The sequence below is a fragment of the Molothrus aeneus genome, chromosome 1, assembly GCF_037042795.1.
Source record: "Molothrus aeneus isolate 106 chromosome 1, BPBGC_Maene_1.0, whole genome shotgun sequence".
Classification (NCBI taxonomy): Eukaryota; Metazoa; Chordata; class Aves; order Passeriformes; family Icteridae; genus Molothrus; species Molothrus aeneus.
In genome coordinates this window covers 128,360,840-128,385,992 of record NC_089646.1, presented here as the reverse complement: position 1 = coordinate 128,385,992, position 25,153 = coordinate 128,360,840, and the positions used below count along the sequence as shown (strand labels likewise).

The 25,153-nt window shown below is 35.3% G+C and overlaps 1 protein-coding gene across 29 annotated transcripts in view; it reads left to right on the top strand.

Moving 5' to 3' along the window:
• Window positions 1–25,153, top strand: part of RIMS2 (regulating synaptic membrane exocytosis 2) — a 444,895-nt gene that overhangs the window by 265,758 nt on the left and 153,984 nt on the right. For 28 of the 29 annotated variants that reach the window (XM_066564735.1, XM_066564614.1, XM_066564744.1 and 25 more), the window contains 3 exons: window positions 6,532–6,600; window positions 16,978–17,134; window positions 21,623–21,739. In XM_066564735.1, coding sequence (XP_066420832.1) covers window positions 6,532–6,600; window positions 16,978–17,134; window positions 21,623–21,739 — 343 coding nt within the window. The remainder of the gene's footprint in view (window positions 1–6,531; window positions 6,601–16,977; window positions 17,135–21,622; window positions 21,740–25,153) is intronic. The other variant, XM_066564535.1, reaches the window with a different exon arrangement.

Genomic DNA, 25,153 nt, shown 5'->3' with positions numbered 1-25,153 from the left:
CAAATCCAGCTCTATCTGAGGAATTTGCCTTAATTAAATATAAGTAAATTAATAACATACAGTTTTTGCCAACTTAAATTTTGCAGTGCTTTTCATTTGGGACTTTTTACTGTTTTGCAGTTTTAATTATTGGAATCTCTTCGAGAATTGGTTCAACTAATTATCTTTTAGTTATGTTTAAAAAATGAAACTCACATTGTTATGAAAATAGATCCATACCATGATGGAGAGAAACAAAACCCCCTTAGGGCAGAACTTTCTTCAGAGTAGTACTAATAAAATCCATTTTCCATTACATCTAATGTCAGTCTCCCATATTTCTTCTACTCCTTTCTCTCCTGAAATAATCCGACATTCTTCTCATGTTTTACAATATCTTCACATGGGGAGAGACCAAGTTTGGTGTGGCATCTGTGGGCTTGCACACATGTGGATTAACTGCAAATTTTATATGGATAAAGTTTCTTTTTGATTAAAGACTTCCAATTTGTATCTCTCTCTTCTATCCAGAGGTTGTATCTCTCTCTTTTATCTTTCTCATCTATCCTATTCTAAGGCTTTTCAAAGACCTGTAGGAACTTAATAGAATTTGATATTCAAACTCCTCTGTCAGTGTAGATGAAATTGGTCTAAAGCCTCTAAACCCCACTATTATGTGCAGGAAGATGAAGTGACAGACTGACATGGAGACAGCAGGACTGCATGAGAAATTAGCTCACACTAAGGACCCTCAGGCACAGGCTGGATGAATATCAAAGAGCAAATTCTTAAAACACTTGTTATGAGACTCTTTTGGGGGTGCTTGTATGTCAGCTCTGAGCACAGAAGAAATACAGGCTATGCTAAGTGACTTTAAGTGGTTGTGAAGGCCTTCTGTGAGCTCCAGGGAGGGAACTGTGAGCATGCTTTCCTACCCTTGGTTGCCCCAGGGAGCGTACAAAACCTTCTAAAAGCTTCCTGCATTGTAAGGGACAGGACTGGGAGCCTGGTCTGCTTTCTTTTTCCTTTTTTTTTCCTTTCTCCACAAGAAAAGTGCAGAATTACTGAGCCATAAATTTGGCACTTCTGTATTTATGCTGATGCACACTAATTTTATTTCTCATTCTACCCCCTGTCCTAGTTCATTTTGCTAACTATGTTGGTCAGTCAAATGCACTTTAATAGAGCATTGAACCTCCTGTGTTAATCTTCTCTTGAGGTCTATCAGAAATGTCTGTGGGAGATTTATAAAGCACAGAAGGCAGTTTATATTATTTCCTCTGTATATTAAAAAGAGAGTGAAGAAAAGCTGTGTGCCAACTGCAGTTGTCATGTGGAAGGCAGAAGGTTTTTTGGAACCCTCCACAGATTTTGGTTGCTTTGTAAGAAAATATTTTTTTGCGTATTGTTTCATTCATATGGGAGAGTTCCAATTATTTAGAATGTTGTTATGAAGGGAAATATGATTCTGGTGAAATAGAATAGAATATTCCAGTTGGCAGGGACCTACCACAATCATCTAGTCCAAGAGCCCAACCATTCAGTACTGACCAAAATCTAAAGCATGTTATTAAATACATCGTCCAAATGCTTTTTAAACATGGAGAGCTTTGGGAAAACCAAAGAATACTCTATAAACATTTTTTCAAATTTCCCCATATTATTTTTTATTTAGAAGATGTTAAAGCTTTCCATGGCCATCAACACTGCATCCCATGAAAAGTTTACAAAAAATAAATAACTGTTTCCTTAATGAAATTGAATGAAACACCTCATTTTGTTCTCTACTTCTTATTACTACTTTACTTCCTATTACTTCTTTACTTCCTGTTACTTCATCCCCGAGGATGAAAAATGGAAATGTTTTTATACTAAGAAACTACTGTATTATAAGTTCCTTTTCTGTGTAATAGAAAGTAAAAATGCAAATAGTAAAAAATTAAATAGAAAGTACTTGCTAAATTGAAATTGAAAATAATGGTCCTAATGTTTTTTAGGTGACAGGGTTTTTCCCCAACCCTGTAAGTGCTCCGAACTTCCAGTTCTGCTGTGCACATGTTCTCACAGAGCTCTTGTGCTGGGTGAGGTGGTAGCCTGAGCAGCACTGCAGGGAAGGAGTAGGGAAGTGTGGAAGGGCAGGAGGATGCTGAATGTTGGCAAGTTCTGGTGGGGAGGTTTTCCATTGTCCCCAGTATAAACTCTCCCCTGAAAAGTTTTATTGATAGTTTAAGGCTGTTAAACCCAAACTTGCTAAATGGAATAAAAAAATATATTTTTATTTCCCTGGGGCTATGCTGAATTAAGGCATTTTTGAGGGTTACAGTAGCTTGGGATCTATTTTGCCTTCAGTACGTAACTGTAATAATTGTTAATCTGGGTGGAAGGGATTTGAAAGTTTGTCTTCACCATCTATTACTGCCCAGTTATCAGACAAAAGGTGAATAATACCTCCAATAAAGTTTTATAAATAAACTATGTACTAGTGGAATGGCGTCAAAGAAAAAGTTAACTACAGGCAAACCATTGGCACCAGTGCATTCATTTGATGTAGACAGTATCCTGGAATATAAGATTTTTACTGAATTCTGAATTTATGTAAGAATGGACTTAAACCCTTTGGTCTTGATTTTTGGATGATATTTTATAATGTATATGTCAAAGAGTTTAAGATATTAACTAAATACTAAATAACAGTTTCATTCACAATATTAATTTGCAATAATTTGTGAGAGGCTTCAATGTCCCATTTCCCAGATGAGATAGGAATTTTTCTTTCTCTTTTTTGTAATCAGTGGTCCAAATTACTTAGTGAAGTACTACTTTGAAAAGACATGGCTAAGGTGGGACACATGCCTAAATCTTCACATTTACATTGTCAATAGGTTAAAAAGGAAAGTACCATCTAAAATTATTTTAAAGCAGATGAAATCACTCTTGCAAAGATTCCAAGAACTATTAAACTATTCTTCTAGTAATTATACTGACATTTCAAATACTTGCTTCAATAAAAGGTTTTGACCTGTGCACTTTCTAGTTTGTTCCATTTCTGAAGTTAATGGAAAATGTTTTAAATATGTATAATCTGATTCCTTTGCAGAAATTATGTATTCCAGGCAGTAGTTCTCAATATTACACATTTAATTGACATAGCATTGCTTTCCTTCCCCCTTCCTGAAAAAATTGATTGCCAAAGATAAAACCAAGTAATTAATTCTGCTTTAAATTTCTGACTTCTTTACTATAATTTAAATTTACATTTGTAAGGAAATGAAAAATATTCCTTAAACGTGATTATTTTTTCAATTGGTTTAATTCTGTTAGTAGTTAGAGCTGGCTTGTAGCAGCTTGAGGAGTTAGAGTGGATGATCTGAACTGAAGAAGCTTCATATCATCTTACAGATCAAGCTTTCATGTTTGAGGATGTCAGGTGTTACAAGAGACTCTCCTCTTTTCAGTGGCAAAGGCAGTTTGAGAAATCTCTGAAATCTGATTCTTCCTTTACTTTTATTCTTTTTCTACTCCTATCCTTTGGGCAGGTCTCAATCCTGGCCCGTTCACTTTCTCTTGCACTGGCTCTTTCCTGAGGCTTAGATCTCTAGATCCTGGAAGATGATGTGGAGCTGAGGTATTAGGAGATTCTGGAACAGGTGGATGTGGCTTGAGAGGAGAGAACCCTGTCTTTTATACCTGTGCTCTCTTGAAGCTTCCTAATCTCTCTTTTCTGCCAGATGTATCCTGTGACTACAACAATATATAATTTTAGCTACACAGCTGGGAAGTGTAGAGCCCACTGTGACAACAGCTGACTATTTTCATCCTCAAAGATGCAAATATCTCCTCCTGAATACAGAATATAATATTCTAAAAATATGTTAAAGCAGATGTACTTAGCTGTAAATATAAACATAAATAAAAAGCAACCTCAGTTGCAATTAATTAGATTCATTCATAAGAATGAATTAGTTGATGAGTAAATGACATCTATTCAAATCATAGTTGATTCAGGCTTTTTACATCTTTCATGATGAAACCTTTCCAAGCAACCATGTGATGAGCATCAGCAAACTCAATTGCCCTCATCTTCCCATGCCATAATCCCCTCTCTGACAGGGCCTGGGTAACATTATTGGCATCTCTGCACAGCAGCCACAGACCCTCTGCAACATCAGTGTCAGGGCTACCAAAAGACAGAATCCCACTGCTTTGCACTCCCTTTGGGCCTTTTGCCTTCCAGGCCCCAGCCAAAGCCCAGCCAGCTAGCAGGGCTCCCTTGCTTAGTGTTTGGTCACAAATATTGTCCTCTTTTAGTGGACCTGGATTTGAATCAGTGGCTAATAAGAATGGAGATTAATCCTTCTTACTCACTGACACATGTATCACTATACCATTAGAAGCTTCTCCTGAAAATGGCAACAGGGACAGCATCACAGGTGGAATGGATCCTTTCTTTGGGGAAAAAGAGAGAGTGGGCCTTTGTAATACTATAATTAAGAAAAGAATCAGAGGAGGTCGAAACCTTTTCCTTCATTTCTGCCCTCATCATCTAGGTTTTCCTGAGTGCTAATTGTCATCACTTGCTTATAATTTTTTTGTTTTAGAGAAAGACTTGTTATTTCTTGAATTCAAAAATATTTGTCCCTTACCCATTGTAGCGTGGCTATTTCTAAAATTTTATAATAAATTGAGCTACCATATAAGAATTGCGTGACTTTCCCTGAGCTTTAATTTCCTATTTGTGAGGAAAACATCAGCCTTTAGTGCAATTAAATAAAGACAATTAAAATTTCTTTACTGAAATTGCATAATGTATTGGCAGGCTAAATTGTTTTCTAATAATTAGCACATATCACACACCATTTTTTATTTGAGTAAGTTTTAGACTGAGAAATTTTTATCCTCAAAGAAATAGTCTGCAGTCCAGATTACAAATCCATACACCCACATCTTAATTGCTGCAGTGACTTCTGACTTCTCATAAAAGGCAGAGAAGAAATAGAAAATGTACAAACAAATACAGCAGGAATAATCAGAAATTTGGAAAGGTTGGCATGTGTAAAGGAACCAAAGAATGATATTTCAGCTCAAAAAAAGTGCAAACCAAAGAGATAACTAGAGCGGAACACAGAATGCTGATTCATGTTTCTCAGAATACAAAAGCTTGGAGGGCATTGTCTGAAATGAGATAATAGATATAAAATATAGGGAAGTTGATTTCACACAATGCATACTCCAACTGCAGAATTTACTCACATAGAATATTGCAGAGGCCAAGAGAATACTGTGACTAAAAATGAAATTACATGAATTTGTAGAGAATAAGTTGATTAATTATTGTATACAGGATGGGTTAGGAGAAGTCTCAGATCTTGTAAGCACACTCTTTCTGCTAAAGAAAACCTTCCACTATCCTCTAGTGGATAGGTAAACAGATGTTCAACAGTCTAAAATGACAGCAGTTCTTATAATTCAAATAATTTCTAAAGTTTCTTTAAATTGAAAACTCTTCATTTTTGTCAAAACCACTCTTAAGTACATGTTCTCCCAGTTTTTTGCTGGGAAAGGAGGGTAGACATTCTTCTGTGCCAGTCACTCAGAGCATTAAGGCTGCTTTGTCCTGGGCTTCTTCAGGTTTACTCAAAGTTTTTTACTGATATTTTTGTGTCTACATTTTTCAGAAAAATTGTTCTGAGGCAGGAAAAAAAATCTTGCATGTGGTTGGAGGTATGGTGACAATTAAAGTTTCTGCCTTCCAATTACCCATTTTTAGATGGTCAGAAACTTAAAATAGACACACCATCTTGCTGAAGAGCAGGGATTTTTTCACTTTTAAAAGAAGTAAATGAATAATTATCAGTCACATGCCAGTGTTTAACCCTGATATCAACAATAAAATATGTTTAAATATGCCACAGAAGACTGAAGTAAATTTAGGCTGAACAAAACCTCACATATTTACTTTTCCTGTGTGACCTACATTTGGGTTCTAATTGTGGAAGTGGAATCTGCTTTAGCCAACTCAGCTCTAGATATTTTGGCAGGTATACATATAATAGTTTGATTGTGTTCCATGGCACGCTATATGTGTGAAGCTGCCCTTTCTCCTGATAATCCTTATTAAGAACTTGAAGAAAGTACTACATGCATTTAATATTATTGCTATTAATAATCTTTCTGTTATTCAGAGACTTTGGGGAGGGATGGTGCCTTGTATGTGAAAACTTGGAAGATAAACAGTGTGATGCTAATTTCAGTACAGAATGAATACAAATATCTGTGTATATGGAATTAATATAAACTATATAAAATATTTCATAAAAGCAATGTTGTAGAGATGTATTTCAGCATTTCATTTTATATTATTTTTAAGATTTAGCTGAAATAATTGATGCAGTCATATATGTTCAACAATTATAACATGAATAATTACCTTTATATGCTGCTGTTAGTGCTTCATGGTATAGTATGAAATCCATACACTATTTTAGGTATTATTGACAGAGGATAGTTTTAACTTACAGGAAGGAAGATGACACATGTCTTTTCTTTTTCCAGGATCCAAAAGAATCAGTGACAGTGAAGTCTCTGATTATGACTGTGATGATGGAATTGGTGTTGTTTCAGGTACTAATGTTTACATTTACTTCTCCAAGTTCAGTAGAAATATTTCTTATTTATAATTTGTTATGAATTTTGCAATGTTTTTCTGATGAAATATAAGTGGAACTTAAGTATATATTTTTCTAAGAGACACAAAATAAATATTATGTATAATGCATGTCTAATCTCAAAAATTACTAATGGGGGAAAAAAAGTCGGTGTGTGAATGTCCTTATTGCTTTTATATAATGATAAAAATAGCATAAAGGTAGTTTTTTTTATAAATGTCCAGAAATGTTAATTTCTCTTTTTTTGACGGACATATGTTGATATATCCTGTAAAATTTCATGATGGAATAATAACACTGCCAAAGGTTTGAAACATGAACATTTTAAGGCAGGACAGGAGATAGCAGATAATCTGTTTCACTAAGTATTGGAATGGAGCCCATTGGAGAAAAAAGTTATGTCAAAGAGTATGTCTTCCCTTCCAAGAGAAAAGATAATATCAAATAAAAAATAACCATTGCTGAAAACAATAAAATCCTAACCATATACTTTTGATGACTACAACAGAGAATATATTTAAGAATCAAGGACATTTTTCGGTTGGATCAAGTCCAACTGCTAGAACTGCAAAATCCACTACTAAACCTTGCCCCTGAGTCCCACAGCCACATGTCTTTTAAATACCTGCAGGAGTGGTCACTCCACCCCTCCCCCGGGCAGCCTGTTCCATTGCTGGACAACTCTTTCAGGAAGATTTTTCCCAGTATCCAGTCCAAAGGAGGCAGCTGTGCTACCTCTAACCAGTACTGAGTGCTGCTGCTATCAGCACAGAGTGGGGTACTCCTCTCAGTGTATGTTCTGTTGCCTTGCTGCTGTTCTGAGATTTTTAACACACAGGGTTTTCTGTGCTAGACAACTTCTGGTTCTCTTGGGTGAGGTCCAGCTCCAGTGTGAGATAGTGGGGTTTGGGAAAAGCTGAGCAGTATAATCTGTCTGCTCTACACAGCAGCTGTGGGAGTGTGATCTGCTCGGGTCAGTCCAAGCCACCCATCAGCACCTGGGCTACAGGACCTTCTGCTGGAGGCTGAGGGAGGGGAGACAGGAAAGGGGAATGAGAGGAATACAGCTGACCTCAGAACTAAGAGGGAGTAAAAAGAGGTGAGGTAGGCAATCCTGAATATTGTGAGATGGTGTGAAGCCAAGTATTGATCAATCCAGACATTTAGTGAACTATCTAATTATATGAGTTGGCCTAGTCCTGCTTTAAAATCTGTTAGCTGTCTGAGCTTAGATGTATTTCTGTTTTGTCTACATAGTCATGCTTTTTTTTCCAGCTATTTCATGGTTAGCTCATAGGCTGTGCTTCATTTTTGACCCTGGTATGTTACTATTCCATGCTATGGGTCTTGCACTTGCTGGGATAAGGAGATAACTTTTTATATTTTTTTATAATATACAGCATGTAAATGTTATTAAAAAATCAGTTATTTTTCTGATAAAATTTTACAGACTTTATGATTTAAACAGGGCAAGTCATATTTGTACTAAGATTCCAGGAGTTTTACCAGATTAAAAAAAGAACGTTAGGCCTGCAAAAGCACTAAAGTTTCTGTGTTCCTTAAAACATTTATCTTCAAACAGTAACAGGCGATTTTTTCAGATTATTACTTTAATTAGAAAACTATTAAGGAAAATTTACAGCATTTTTATATTCCCACTCCCCTGTTTGCTTTATTGCAGTCAGAACACAGGAAGGATAGCCAGAGTGGTGTGAAGTACTGGAACCAAAGAGGCAACCATCCTCAGAAGCCCTTTGTTCCTATTTACTGTACTTTCAGTCTTTGATGAGCTTGCTGTCTGTAATTAGTAGTCACTAAGATGTTCAAATTGCCTGTCCTCCCAAAAATAAGAGCTTTCATATTGCTATGGGTCAGTTAAATTAAAATGTATCAATCTAATTTAGGAGCTTAAAAACAAAGGTAGGAAATAACTGGATTTAATGGATATATTTCTGGAGTGCCCAGTAGAGTATAATTTTGAAAGTGAAATGTTTTTCCTGTCCTGGAAAAAGGTACCAAGTTTTGCAGATTTTTTTTACCAGGTGCTTGAACATCAGCAGGATTCTTATGGAGCACCTAGATTTACAACTTTGATTCAATAAACTTATCTTTTGACAACTTGTAAAATTATGGTCTTTACAATTCAATGACTGACCCTACATTCCTTACCTGAGTTTCTGACATACCTTTCATTTTTTAGGATCTTTAAGCTATTGAATTCTTGCTGAACAATTCTACACCATATTTGCATTTTAATTCAGCTGGGCTGTGTGGGTAGGAAAATTGGATGGTTTTTAGGTTTTGAAATATTTAGTGCCTTACTTTTTTTGTGCTGCTGCCACTGTGTTTGTAAGTCTTCTTGTTTAGTCTTGTCTTGTCTTACCATCCACTCTCCTTATCAATCCCTCAATCGTTTAAAGTTCCTCTCTTCATTTGTAGACTCATCACAATCTTGGTTTAAATATATGCACTGTTATGCACCATTTGTCTCTCTTAGTTTTCTTTCTTTCTTACTTATCCCAGTTCTTTCATTTTGTATTTTCAGGTTTATTTAACATGACACTTTGCTCTTCTTCTGTCTGCTATATAAATAGTGCATTACATGAAGTAAGCTTGCCAAAATCTTTCAAGTACTCTCAGTGATCCTTTCCGTAAAATTAATTCCTAGTATCACACCTGTGAACTAAACTCCAGAAGCCTTTAAGAGGAAGAAAAATTAACTCTTTGCTCCTCTTCAATTTACTTTTATTCATAATGGTTGACTAGATGTTCTTTAAAGTTCCCTTCCAATTCAAACTATTCTGTCATTTTATGACCTTTTGGAAAAATTATTTACCAAATCTATCACTTCTTGTGGATAGGATCTTAGCCTTCTTAGACAAATGTAATAAACTTCAGTCTGTTGTTTCTGTCAACAGGAAAGGTCTTTAAAAAAATAGTGAGAAACAGATTGAAAAACTTCAATGTCTTTTTTTCTGGCTACACGTTTTCCCCAACAGCAATTGTCACAATGAGTTATAGCATATTACATATTTAAAAAGCAAATTTTTACTAGATTCTAAAATATCTCTCTTCAAATATTATGTACATTCATCTTGGAAAACACTAGAATAGAATCTTTATTAATATTTCATCTTTGCTAGCATCAATCTTACCATAGGAAAGTGGAATAAGCAGCATTAGCAGTTCTGGTTGTGTCTCTAGATTGGTTATACATAGCTCTCAAACAGTTTGAAGCATCTATTTGGCTGTCCTGAACAATAAACCTGGGCCCTCAAAGTTGTCACCAGCAGTTCTGTGTGAAATTATATCAGCATCTACACCTGCCCTTTTGAATGCTCTTATGTCCTTTTTGATAAAAGCTATACAGTATTTTTATATTGATTTTTTTTAATGCCAGAAAGGCTTACAAAACATAATTTATATTATAACAATAAATACAACTCAGTGAAAGGCATATTGGCTTTTTAGGTGTTTTTTTTTTTTTTCTTTCTCGTTCAAAGTTAAGCATGCATTGCAGTTAACAAATTCAAGGAATATGGACTAAAATTTCTAAATAGTTTTCTTCCCAGATACTTTCTAGTGTATGTTGAACCTAGGGAATACAAGCAGCCTACTGAGGCTGCCTTTATGAACAGAGACATGTATTGTCAAGACCATTTAATCATAAAATTCTCACCTATTGTTTTTGTAACACTAAAATATTAAGTAGGATAATAATGTTTAAAATTCAGTTCTACACCAATAGCTCATCTGCATTACAACAGATTATGTATTATGAAACACTTGCAATCTGAGATATGTTTCAACAGAAGTAACAAATGAATCATGGAAGAATGTAAGGCAGTGAATGCTGCATAGACTGCATTACAAGCCTCTGTAGAGAAGAGCTTTTCTGAGTAAAAGAGTGCAGTTTCTGGCTTTGAGAAGAAAAACATTTATAGTGATAAGTTTTTATCATTATGCAGAAGATATCTGTATGTTTCAGGAGGAAATAAGAATACAAAGAAGATATTTATTCAGATAGTTGGGTCCATGTAAATTATGAAAAAATAGTACAGAATACCCTCAGTACAGCAGTTATTACTGAACCTTCAAAAATATTTCTGTGTTTGAAGAAGAATGAAAAGAAATTATCAATTTTTGTTTCACCTCTTAAAACACCTGAGGAATTCTTTGTTCAAAAGAATACTTTCACTGTCATGTTGCAGCCTTTGCTGCAGAGGAAATGTCTTTTTCTCTATTTGTTGATAACGTGGGCTGAATTTTTATGCCTGAATCCTGTGGATGATTGCTTCTCAAAGCAGATGCAGAAAACACACCCTGGTTACAGATTAAAATCAGCTAGAATTTACCACTGCCTATAGAAAGATATCTTACAGCATTAGCACATAGAGTGGATTACTTTTATCCCTACTAAAATACAGATTTCATTGTATTACCAGATTACCAGCTAGCCCTAAATGGGAGCCTGTTGTGACCCAAAAGCCCAGTAACTTCAGACCTAAACACTGACAAGGGTTTTATTTTATTGTATGTTGATACCAAATGCCCTGCTCTAAAATCTGTTCTTTCTGGGCTCTCCCTTGGTTTAAAAATGTTAGTCTGTGTATCACAAAAATCCCCCTTCCAAACTGAAATTCAAGCCATGTTAAATAGTCCTTATGCTGACTGCGTAGATCAATGGATCTTTAACCATTTTCCTTTCTTTCAAACAAATAATTTATATATTATTTATAACTTTTTGCCTAAAGTTATTTACACATTATTATAATTCTTCAAGATTTTCTTTCATTTTAGTTTTCTTTCCTAATATATACTTTCCATTTTACATGTTTATTCTCTTATTTAAATTTTGAATGTAATACTTTTATTATTTAAAAACAATAAAGAAATTCTTCAGTATAATTTCCCCAGCTGAAAAATCATCTTTCTCCTCAAACATCCAAATTCTCTCAAAGCTTTTCTTTAAACTAGTCAAAACTAGTCAAAACTATTTTTAAATATAAGCTATATCACTTCACTTTGTAAGTAAGGATGTAACTTGATTCAAGTTTTATTTTCAGATAACTAATTATCAATAGCACTCTCTTTGAGGAAAGTTAAGGAAATATGAACTTGGTGTGTTTATCTAGATTTTACCACAGTTCTATATCTATGGAGTAACAAAGGCATCAAAAGGCAATGAAAATTGCAATGAAATTGCATTCCTATTAGACATGCTCTTTGTGGATACTTTTCACATAAGGGGATCACCGGTTGGGGTGAGTTACAGTTGTGGTAATTTAGAGGAGCACTTCTAAAAAGGAAATGTAGCAAGAAAGACTGATAAATTCCAATCAACAGTGTGAAGAGGAGGCTAATTTGGGGGATTTGCTGGACAGAAATATATATGGAGAGTGCTTAACTAGGAAGAAAGATCTTTATAGTACCTGTGGTGGTTTAGGGTTTTTCCCCCCACCCAAGCTTTGCATGTCATGCTGGATGTAGGAACAGCACTGAAAACTCAGCAAGCTTTAGTTACTGTGTGGGAATGCTTTTCCATAAGAAAAGAATTGTCTCAAGTGTCATGGGCCCATAAATACAATTAGTGCTGTAGAGCTAAATATGCCTGTGAGGAATTGAGCTGCTATGCAGCAAGTAAGCAGTTGTTCTTACTGTAATGTTTACTGATTCCTTTGACTGTACATTAATTCCTCCCATATTTGCAGAATAATATTTAATACAAAAAAAGAAAAAATCCCCAAAGCAATTCATAATGTATTTTCAACTTATAAAGCATTCAGATATCAATAATTCAATTTATTTGATCAGAGACTGTCAGCAATTTTTTTAGAGGACATCTAAAATCTTCATTTAGATGTGCAAATCAGCCCAGAAGCTGAGCACATTTGTATGAAAGAACTGAACTCTCTCTAAAGTGCCCATATGTGAAATGTTGGTATGTTAGGCATTTCTGGCAATTTGATTATATAATTGATTTTAATTAGTGCTTGTTCAAAGCCCAACCACTGTGAGTATTAAAAAGTTCAATATCTGAAAGCTTGATGCTTCAATCAAATACAGATGTTAAAGTGGAGAAAACTCCACTTAACATCAGTGTCAGAAACAGGTCAATTACATTGCCTATGATGAGCAGCCATTCTAGTACTGCCTTTCTTGAACAATTTTCATACTAACAGTTTCTTTCAAGTAAATCAAGCAGCAAGGCATTTAAATTAAAATCTTCATTAATACACTTCAGTTAATTCTTTTTAGGCCTATTTTAGGGCTGTTTGATATAAACCTAATATTTGGAAGTTTGTGATTTTCTGCAATTTTGGACCTGAAAGATTCATAATTTAATAACAATTCAATCATCAGTATTTACTGAATATGTAACCTGCATAGCATAATAATAGCACAGTACATACTGTGTGGATTAATATTTTAAGTCCAATATATTAATAGTCTCTCTTAAATCAGATAAAACTAAAACTTCAGGTCTGAAGAAGCTGTATTTAGTGTGCTTTGTAAAATCCCTCTTTTCATATGTATCAGTTTTTAATGAAACCTTCCCATGACAGAAGAAGGTGGTGGCATTGCAATTTTTTTTTTTTCTTTCTAGTTCAAAGTTAAGCATGCATTGCAGTTATCTTTGTCATGTGTCTGTCTTTTAGGTGTCTGCAGCTCACAGTTGTTTACCACTGATTATGTCTACACTGATTATCAGGTTCTGTGTACCCTCTATGTTGATTTAAGAGGCTTGCCATAGTTACAGAGCCTTTGATTCTATGGTAATGACTCAATATTTATAGCTGCAAGCAGGATAATGTTTATCCTATTTTTACTACTGCTATAAATACCTGCTTTGCTCAATAGCAACTCATTGGTCAAGCTGCCCTGTCTTTTCTGTCTATAATTTATTTTCACAAGAAAATGTTTTTTACTTAACTTCTCTAACCTTATTTTCAGGATGTGCAATAGTTTTTGAAATTGGAAGGTAAATTACCTACAGTACAGGCAGTTAAATCAGAGCTACATTAACTCTACAAAACTGAAGGATAACTTTGAAATTACCTCATTAACACATGTTAGTGGGTTGTCTTATTTAAACAGTTCTTTTCAATGTGTGGCCTGTTGGAAAAAGAGGAGTTTGTAAATATAATTATCTTTGTTTTAGGTAAATGGATTATAAATGTCAATTTTTTTTTGGTAACAATATTATTAGACAACATTAATCTATTTCTTTGATCACAGCTAAACATCTCTAGTTTTCTTCAAAAAATGTAGCAAAAGTTTATCAAGATTCAGCAAAATTTCTAGGAATGCTGGTTGTTTCTGCCTTTGTTATTGTTATAAGGAAGCAGTACCAGAGTTAGTTACCAGAAAGCACTGCATGACTACCTCAAAATTGATGTAAAGCACATATTTGATCAGGATTAGACTTGACAATTAATTACAAACTCATATATTTTGATTTATTGCAACAATGCTGCTCATTTGGTCAACTACAATAACAAATTAGAGCTGGAAGAGGCTTTCTGTTCCAAAGTAATTAATTTGTTTCTTTGTACAGATGTAATAAGTTAAATAATTTTGATTTACTTGTTCTCACTTCTAGGAATTTTTTAGACTTTTTTAGCATTTTTTAGAATTTTAAAGGAGGTTTTTGTTTGTGTTTTTTTAATGGATTACCTTGCCCTTCATTATGTTTATTCACCTAGAAAATCTTAGAGTATTGTTCATTCCCCTCATACTTTGATGTCTGCACATATCAAATATTATATAAACTGCTGACTTTTTCAAAGGATTTACCTATTTCTTCATGTTACTACTCTACATTGTTTTTCATCTCCAAATTCAACAAATTCTACTTGTGTATGCAAGGAGATCTATCTAGATAGACTTTTATGTCAATAGATGTGTATTATTAGGATAATAAGACAATATTTCTCTCTGTTCTTGTACTGTAATTGTTTTTTTATTTCAATATCTAGAAGTTTATAATAATTTGCTGCTCATTTATGTGTGGTGGATTGACTCTGGCTAGGTGCCAAGTGGCTGCCAAAACTGCTCCATCACTGCCCTCACAAGCTGGAAACAGGAGAGGAAATATAACAGAAGACTTGTGGGTGGAGATAAGGACAGGAAGAGATCGCTCCCCGTTATGGTCATGGGCAAAAGAGACAACTCAGAGATATTATTTTATGGCAAATAACAGAGTAGCATAATGAGAAAATAACCCCTTGAAATTTTAAAGCCTTGCCCCCACCCCTTCCTTCTCTCTGGTCTCAACTTCCCTCCTGGCTCTCTACCTCCTCCCTCTCAGCTCCACAATGGGGATTGCAGTCACTTCATCACACGTTGTCTCTGCTGCTCCTTCCTCCCTTCACTCTATCCCTCTGCTCCAGAGTGAGGTCCCTCTCATGGGAGACAGTCCCTCATGAACCTCCCCAATGTCAGTTCATCCCATGGGCTGCAGTTCTTCACAAACTGCTCCAGCATGAGTCCCTCCCACAGGGTGCAGCCCCTCAAAACTACTCCAGGCTGGGTCACAAGTCCTGCCAGCAAACCTGTTACAGGGGGGGCTTCTCTCTCCACAGGTCCACAGGTCCTGCCAGGAGTCTGCTGCAGGGTGGGCTCTTCACTACTGTTACTTTAGCTCTTTTACTTAAAAAATTGCAGAATTGCAGAGTGTATTGATTTCCAGACTGACTTGCAAAAAATTTATTTATCTCCTACATTTTACTAGTGAGTGAATAACATCCTGTTTCTAAAACACATAAAATTTCCCATCTTGCCTGTGATGATCTCAGAATTATGTTCCACTGGCCCCTATATATTTTTTCAGTGCTTGTGATAATAATTTACTTCGTATATAGGATAAAAGTTGGTATTTCATTACTGACTCTTAGCTGAAGGCACGCATAACATGATTTGACTGTGGTGTAGTGAGGAGAGACTATGTCATCCTCAGCATCATTATATTAGTGGAATATAAGGGTGATGCGCTTTTTTTTTTCCCTTTAGTACACACGCCAGATACACACAAAGCCATTTATACTAAACTTAGAAGGAAGAAGTTGTTTACGAATTAGAATTGTTTCTATATATCCCTGGTTGTAAGGCCATATAGTAAATATGAGTACTCAGTTGAAAGTATTGAACATACTTGGAACCATAAAGTGGAATGAATTAATAAGGTTTTGTTTAGGTTCTAATGAACATTTTCCGGGAAGAAAAATAAGAAAATCATGAGCAGAAGATTATTCTACTCTTGGAAGATTCTCATGGGAAAAGTATAACAGTTGCATGAGCCAGAATTTTTCCAGTGCCGGGTGGATTTCTCTAAGTATTCTTTTTTTGGTTACTGTCTTTGGAACAAAGAAATCAGTTCTATCAGTTGTCACAGCCACCAGGAACTCTCTGAAGACCTATTCCTGCTAAGTGTTATAATCAGGTTAACAATTGCAAATCTTCAATTTCTTATCGTTATGTTTTAATTTCATCATCACAAAATTTGGGGAAACTTACTTGAAATTGCTGTATATGTAGTATTTTTTTTTTCCACAGAGAATATTGCACCATGGGACAGTGAGTTCAACTTTTTCAATTACATGAAGACCATCACTTTTAACACATACAGCTTTTAAAAAAGATTTTCATTAAAAGCCTGTGTTAAATGTCCATGTGGTAGCCTTTTAGGCCAGTGTAACTTGGAGGCTTTTGCTTAGACCATTTACGCCTTCTGTTAGGTTTATTCAAGATTAGTCCAGGGTGCTTGATATTTGTGAAGAAAATGTATTTTTTAATTCAGAATTGTGAGTGAAATCTGATGTCATTGAGTCATTGTTACCTTAAATATTTCTGAAATACAAATCTTTCTTGAACTCAATCTCACTATTTAACTCCATAGTAGCTTCCTATCCCAAATTTTTAAACTAAATTTTGGATTAATTTTTAATTATGGACATTTCTATTTGAAAAACATTTTACACAACATTTGAAATATAATTTTAATTAAAAATGCAACAATTAGGTTCTTTATTCTAAGGAAAAATCAGTTTAATTTGTTTTATTATTAATACATTGTATTAACCATAAATGGTAAGTCCCCAGTTTGGTGCATGGTATTAATTTCTATACTATTGAAGTATAACTATAGGAACTGTAATTGTACTTAAATAAAGCATAACAACAGGAGTCAATTTACATATGTGTGTTTTATTATAAAACCCAAGAACACACTATAACATTCTTGATCAAATCCTGAGAAACTCATTACTACAGATACAGCAGGAAGTTGAAAAGTGCAACTTCAGATTCACTGAATATTTACATTTCTTTTTAGATTACCGACATAACGGGAGAGATCTTCAAAGTTCAACACTGTCAGTGCCAGAGCAAGTAATGTCATCTAATCATTGTTCTCGATCAGGGTCCCCTCACCGTGGAGATAGTATAGGACGGACTAGATCGTGGTCTCCCAGTGTCCCTCCCCCACAAAGGTAAACTCTTGTTCAACTATGCAGTTAAATAAGTTAAACTGGTATTGATCTTGTACCAATACTGGAAATAATCTCCAGATTTTCAAAAATGAATTGGTTAGATCTTACAAAATTATGTTAAGCCAATAAGGGTTTTTTTACATTATAGTGATGTGCCTAATTTATATATAATTCCGTGTTACTTATGGTTTATTATTACTATATTATTTAATATTATTATATGATTTCACAATTGTATCTTACTTCTGACTATTTATATCTTGATTTTCTTCAAAATTCAGTACAGTCCAATCTAAGGAAAGAAAAATATCTCTCCACATTTTCATTTCCTAGAGCTATTTACAGGTGCCATGTTTTATAGTATGTGATAGTTCGACATTACCTTAGCATTCATATGACAGTGGATGTTTTCAACCCTTTTATTTCTGTAGAATTAGGATTCTGGGTAGCCTCCCTTGCTGCCCAGAGTAGCTTCCTTTCTACTATTTCTTTCATACTTCTAAATCACCAAGAATAAACTGACAGACATACAATTTTATAGTGAAAGGTATCAACTCCTGATCTTGGGAGATCTCTGATAAGTATTTATCTTGAGAAAATTAGACCAGGAAATTTCTTCCAAAAACCTAGTACTTTTGGATAACATGTAATAATTGATTTAGTACTCTGCAGGATAAGCTTTCTTAAGAGAAAGGAAGCAGAGAGATAGATGTAAATGGGAATGAAACCTGTTTTCCAGCCCTTTTATTGCTATGTATGGGTAGGTTTCCAGATGAAGTAATTCAGTTGAAATGAAAGTGGAAGTTTTCTGTTTTGCCCATAATGTTCACAATTCCCCTTTGATACTGAAGATCTGTTATCCAATACTTTCTGGCAGGTCCATGTTCATCTCCCTTTTTTTCAGACATCCTAATTCTCTTTTGTTCTGCTTTCCTTTCTGTTATCTTTGTTCTTTTTTGTCATGGTTTGACGCTGGCACAATGCCAGTGCCCCCATGAAAATACCTTCTCCCTGGTGTCTGCTGTGAGATGTGACCAGGAGTAGAGCAAAGCAGGCTCCAGCTTAGGAATACAGAAGAGAAAACTTTATTAACCTACAACTCTATGTAAAAAGAAAAACACAGAAAGAATGAAAGCCTTCCATAAACATTCCTCCTCCCCCAACCAAATTTCCAATACATCCATCCCTCAGATCACCAACTCTCAGTCCATCACCACCCTTTAGATAACCAATTCTCAGTTCATCAAGGAGTGAGGAGTCCCTCTTGGGCCATAGGCTTCCCCTGGAAAACACAGTTGAAACCTCTTGTGTTTCCTGTCACTCGTGGCACTGCCCAGAGATCATTTGCCATCGTGACACCTTCCTTCCATGCCCAGTGCTCTCACCACTGCCCATGGACCAGAGCTGCTTCTAGGGTTTTCCTTTTAAGGGTGCTTTGTCCAGTTCCAGAAAGAGCACAGTCTCTCACTTTCAGGACACCTGTCCCCCCCAGATTTCACCCCCTGGGGCCGAGGGGTCTCAAGAACAGAGATCTTCTCCTCCACTGAAGATCGAGGGCACCAACCACCACCCTCCTCACCCGTTGTCTCTGTTCATGCACTCCCATAGCATCGCTGCACTCTCTTGGCTCCAAGCCATTGCCTCCCCCTAAATGCAGTCTCTGTGTCACAGGAATAAAATGGTTCTGTCCATGGCTATACAAGAAAAGTCAGCCAAAGGCCACTCCATCACCTCCTCCCACCCAAGATTCTTCTCCACTTCTCTTGTGGCCCATTTCCTCTTATCTCATCTCTGCCTCTCTTCTCATTCAGCTCCAGGAGAATCAGGAGAATTAGCATTTGTGAGGTTTCCATCATCCAAGAAAAGGGTTAAAAATCTCAGTCTCTGCCTGTCCAGAACTCCCACGCTGCCCTGCCGGGCACCTTCTCGCCACAGCCCCCCCCCCCCTTCCTTCTCCATCTCGGCCGGCTGCTATCAAATTTCAAGGTGGCACAGGCACAGACATTGGCTCTCTCTCTCTCTCTCTCTCTCTCCCGATGACTCTCCAATGTTCCTCTGCCCTTCCATCCTCAAGGGCCTCTTCACCTGCCCTCTCTGTCCGAGGCCCTACCTCACCCGGCCGCGCGGCGTCCCCTGCCCCGCCCAGCCGCAGCAGCTGGGCAGGGGAGAGGTCGGCCTGTTTCCCCGCTGGAACCCAAGAGAGAGATTTCCTGGGAGTGCTCTGCTTTTAACCGCGTGTTCTCAGAGGCATATCCATGTCTCCAATGGCCACACCAGGTGCCAATATTCAAATCTGAGCATCTATTGGTTTGACCACAGCATCCCAAAAAACTCACTTCCTCTCAAACCACGACATTTTTGTTAAGTTAAAATTCTCTTGACTTCATAATATCTTACTTATGTTTTACTTACCATTTCCTCTAATGGATATAGCCTATATGATAGCCTTTTGCATTAGTGAGATATTAGGATTTCAAATTATCCCCCATCATCTCATACAGCTAAAAGGCAGAAACGGTGTGCTTCTACTTGAAATCTAAACCCATCTAAAACCAAGTCAGCCTGACTTGAAATGAGACATAAGTGATAGACACAAAGGGGCCTATTCTGATTTTTAATATACTGATTTCAGCCTAAGTAATTGCCTACGCTAAATCTCCAAAGGTTATTTTTCTTGGATATAGACATAAATATAAGCAAAACCTCTTTGTGTGTGTGTGTTTGTGTTTTTGTGTTTTTCTGTCTGCATGCATGCTGTGTGCATTTTTGGCAGAATTTTTACCCAAGCTGATGATTAACACTTGTTTAACACCATTGAAAAATCCACTTTTCATTTTCTTGTAGTCTTGGATTTCTTTACATGTTCAAAATCTCTTGCTTTTTAACTTTCCTAAAGCTAAATTTTTAAATATAGTTTTGAATTTATTGCAGCTGTTTCCTACAATGTCAGAATCAAATGTATTATTTGAGTAATATTTTCCTGCCCACACACCAAACAAATTCTTTGAGGACTTGTTGAGCTCAGAAAATTTGGTTATGAGAGTTTGAGGATTTGCAGAAGAGAAGTATAAGCTATGAGTTACAGAAATATCTTTTTTAGTTCTACTGAAAATGCACGTCTATTCAGGAAATCTATAAGAATTATCACATTTTGCACCCTGTTTGTTATACATGTGCTACTCTATAGATGTCCAAATTGCAGTGAGCATTCTGCATGCCCAGAGATTTTCCTGCAGGCAAGAGGTTTTGGGCCATTGGAGTTGCTGTTATTTATTAGAAACCATTTTGCAGTCCTCAATCCTACATAGTTTTTTAATAAACTCCCCCAAAGGCCCACTACATCGTAGCTGTCAAGATCTTGTTACTGCTCTTGTTACTCTTTACTAGCCAGAGTAAACCCAGTATTTCGATTCAAGAATGCCAGAGTGGAAAATGCTTTGTGACAAATGAGGTAGAGCTGAAGGCAAAAATTTATGTGTAATGCAACATCTTTATAGCACTTATATGCAGAAATAAATAATGTCATGGCAGCAGCAGTACAAGTTAACATTAGTCAGAAAGTGGTAAAAGACAAAGGTTAAATATGACAGGTACCAAAAGGGCAGACAAAGTAACAAGAAAAGAAAGGGGAACTGAGCCATACAAAATCAAAACAATAAAGGAAACTGAGGCTCACACTAGAGAAGATTGTAATAAAGGACAGGAGACAAAAGAATTTATTGGTCTTGAACTTGTGTGGAGCGAAGCATCCAATTTGTTATTTTCAATTTGATACAAAACAATTATGTTTTTATTATCCAATAATTATTACAGTTAACCATTGTCTCCTATTTTCCTATTCTTGGATTTGTTTTACAGAGCACAAAAAGTAAAATGTGTGTCAGTAGGTATTGATAGATAAACTGAGCAAAACAATCGATTGGCAAAGCTTTGGTCTTAATTAGAACAGGTGATCTTTACCCAAGCCTGCACTAACCCACTAAGTGGGTACTACATACAGTCCTATTTTTAAATTCAAACGACCATGTTTTCATCAGGCTGCACTCTACTGTAACAGCCACAAGTCTCCATTGTGTCCTACTACAATTTACATCTTTATAGTAAAGCCAAAATCAAGAACTCATGAAAAATTATTTACAGTGCATGTTTCCATCAGAAATGAATTTTTGCTTGAAGTCTGGAAAGACTAATGAAATGTTGTGCAAGATTAACATTTTTAATGAAGAAATGAAAAAGCTTTCCTTATATTTCTAGAACACATTGGAACAAAAAAAGACAACTCTATCCCTATCATGGACTTGGCACCATTTTCTAAATGAGACATTTTTTTAATTTTTACTTTAAGATTTAAAATTATTTTACTTTAAATGTATAGAAAAGTCTGGTCAGCTAACAGATCTTGTTACCAGTGTGGTTGCTGATAATTGTTTGCACAGAGCAGTGAGAGGAGGCAGGCAAAACTCAGGGTCTGATATCTTTTATCCTTAGTCGGAATGTGGATCAGGGACTGCGAGGGACTCGATCCACCCCTGCGCACTACAACACCCTGAACCGGATGGACAGACACCGAGCAGTAGAGGACCACTACTCCCCAGACAGAGAGAGGTAAGTACCTGGCTGGAATTAGGAGCAGCTGCAGCCTACAGGCATCAATGTGAGTAACTTCAGCAGGGTAGTTTGCTAAAATAAATTACGTACCTAATCCCAGAGATTAGCATTTCTCCTTTATCCACCAGTCACATGACATACATTACAAAATATCAGAGCACATAAGGCTGACAAAACTGTCCAGTGAGTGTATGTTTGCCAGGAGGGAATCTGAAAAAATCTATGAGAAAATGTATAATATAAAATTTGAATAGTTTAGTTGTCCTTTTTCATATAAAATATTTTTGTTTTGTGTGTTATACAGTGAATTCTTTAAGTACCAAATATTTTTTTAAAAACTTTAGTAGACTTGATTGTTTTTGCTGCTGAATAAAGAGGCATAAAAGTAGATAATTTCAGCTCAGTGTTAATGTAATGCTCCCTTTGGATACAGTGCAGTTCACATATGTAACAAAAGTATATTCTAGTACTGTGTTCTGTTTTTGTCTTTGCTCAACCTTCTGAGACCCTTGGTAAAAAAGAAAAGGAAAAAATTATTAGGACAGCATGTATGAAATCAGAGTCTTTGTGTTTAGAAGCTACATCTCACTATGAATTATGTTTTGCCTAATGGAACTTCCCAAACAGTAAGTAGAGCTTTAGCAACCTCTATGAATTTTAATGATGTAAAAAAGAATTGCAGCAATAATTGAACAATGTAGTTAATTTAGCTGAATTAATTGTGGCAATGACTTTGTTACATTAAAAAAATTATTGGTCTTTTCCACCTCATTGTCTTTAGGTAGAAAATCAAAACAGAAAGCATTTATTATCTTCAATTTTAAAAATATTTCAGCTGTTTTGCACCAAGTTGAAATTCCTGCACTTTATAATGAGAGGCATAATGCTAGCTTTTGTCTTATTTTATAATTGCATATACCAAGGAGTAGTACAGATATGTTTTGTAATCTTGAGGAATATAGGACTAGCATTTGAAGTTAATGCTTTTACAGATAGCTATCACAGGTTCTTCAAGTGACATCAAAACACATCTCTAGGGTTTCTAACAGTAATACAAAGAATTTGAGAAATCAGTGGCTTTTTGTTAGCAATATTGAACAGAAAAAATAAATATTTCTTAAGAGACCATATTTCCTAAGTAATGTGATCATCAATGATCGTATGGAATGCAAGAAAATACTTTTCAAAACATTATATCTTAATTTCATAAGATTAAAAAATGAATTAATTTTTCCCAAAGACATGTTACAAAAAAGTATCAAAAGGAATTAAAACCCAAATCTATTCAAAGTGATTTGTAATTTAATTTGGTGAATAAAAAAGTCAAATGGGCAAAAATAAAGCTAATGAAAAAACAGTGAAATATTTATCATCTAGAATAGGAAGCGTATTCATCACAAGTAGATCATAAATGTATTCATCACGGTAGATCATGAAGTCAACCTCTTTTTTGCATTAAAATAATTACTATTTCTGTTTAAATTATGGAAAAAATATATTCACTTGATTCATTAGAATATGATTTTCATACACAAGGCAATAACTTGAATATTCTGTGCTGTTTCTTTAAAAGATGACTACAGAATCCTTTTGGGGTGCAATGTTATGTTGATTTTTAGACCAGTCATCCTTGAAACAGAATCTAAACTCATCCCTACAGCCTGTGTATGCCTTATGGAATGCTCTGCATTTGCTCACTGTGCAAGTTCATTTGCTGCCTCCCAGATAAATACGTAGCTGTGAAAGGTTGCTTGAATTTCAGTACTACAATGTTTTTCCATCCCTTCAGTCAAATAATCCCTCCTGGACTGACAGACTTGATTTAGAGAAAAATAACTGGGTTTTTTAGAGCACTTCAGAAAAACAATGTCAGAAGGTTGTTGGGGATGAGATTATTGAATTTTCATGGCCGTTCTAGATTAATAGGTGTTTGCTTGAGAGGGGTGCTCTGAGTCTCTGAACACAGTTTTATACATTGTCTGTACACTGTATATACTGTCTGTAACATCCCCTCTTCTCACATGGTGAGTTGTTGCCTGTGCAAGCTAATTATTGAGTAGCTATGCCTCTATTGCAACATGCAATCTCTGAACAGGAAAAGACTATTTCCAAATATTTATATTCTTTTATATTCATTGTTAATTTGACAGTGATTTTTTGCATGGAAAAATTATTATATTTCAATTTTTTTAATGAGTATTTATGATACTGTCTCTGCTATATAATAAAAACCTAATGGTATCCCTAAAGCAGCTCTTTAATAGTATTGCTCTTGAAAACATCTAGAATGGCAGGCAGTTGGGGGAAGTTGAAAAACTGCATTTTTGTATAGGTTTGTAATCTGTCTACATGTTATCCACACTTTGCTTTGAAAACAAATCACACATTTCCTTCCCACAGCTCTGATGCTTCTTGTTTCCATGAAACAGCTTTTGAAGCTGCTTGCAAAAAGAGGATTTTGAAATAGTCTTGTAGACTGCTCAGATGCTAAGTTAAAGTGTGACTGAGAATATGAGTAAGAAAATTCTTTCCTTCCTTTTCTAGATAATTCAGCATTAAGTTCTCTAAAGTATATTGTGCTGAGGAGTTAGTTGAAACCACATAAAAAAGTCTATTGACCTCAAGTCTAATGGCAATGAAACATTCCTTCAAAACTGAAGGCATAGTTAGAATAGGAAAAAAAATAATTTTTAAAAACCCTGAAAGACACATTTGGACATAATTTTAATTTCAAACACCCTTAATTATGTAAAATATGGCCATATAATATAATTATTTCTGTAAAATGTAAGGGTAAATTAACCATTTAGATTTGTATCTGTTGCTATATTAACAAATGTGTGAAATTGCACTGTGTATACTGCTAACTCAAATTGAGAAACCATGTCAAATTTTTACCTGTATATTTAATATAGATCTACTCGTCAATTGTTATCAAAATGTGAAGTTTTTTGTGGGTACTCACACTCCTATGAAATAGCCAAGGTTTGTAATGTAAAGAAATATGAATGCTTATGACCTAATATGGACCCAATTTCCATAAGAACATTTTCTGTAATGGAATAACCTTGTAAATGTCAGTTTGACATGTTTTGATAAATTTTCTAAAACTGATTTTACCTCCCTTGAGAAACTGAAACTATAGAAACTATTGAGAAAAATTTGGAAACAGTTGGATTTAACCTCAGAGTTTTATATTTAAACAATCAATATAATTAGGTGAATTAGAGGAAAAATGTGAGAATATTAGCATAGTTCCAGAAAGAAAAAAACAAACAACAACAAAAACACCAAACTATATCTATGTGTTTCTTTCCTGCAAGATATATCAAGAGTTAACAACTGTTAATTGCAGTTAACAACTGTTTACCAAGACAGTGTGGGAAAATTGTACTCAGGCCCACAACTTCA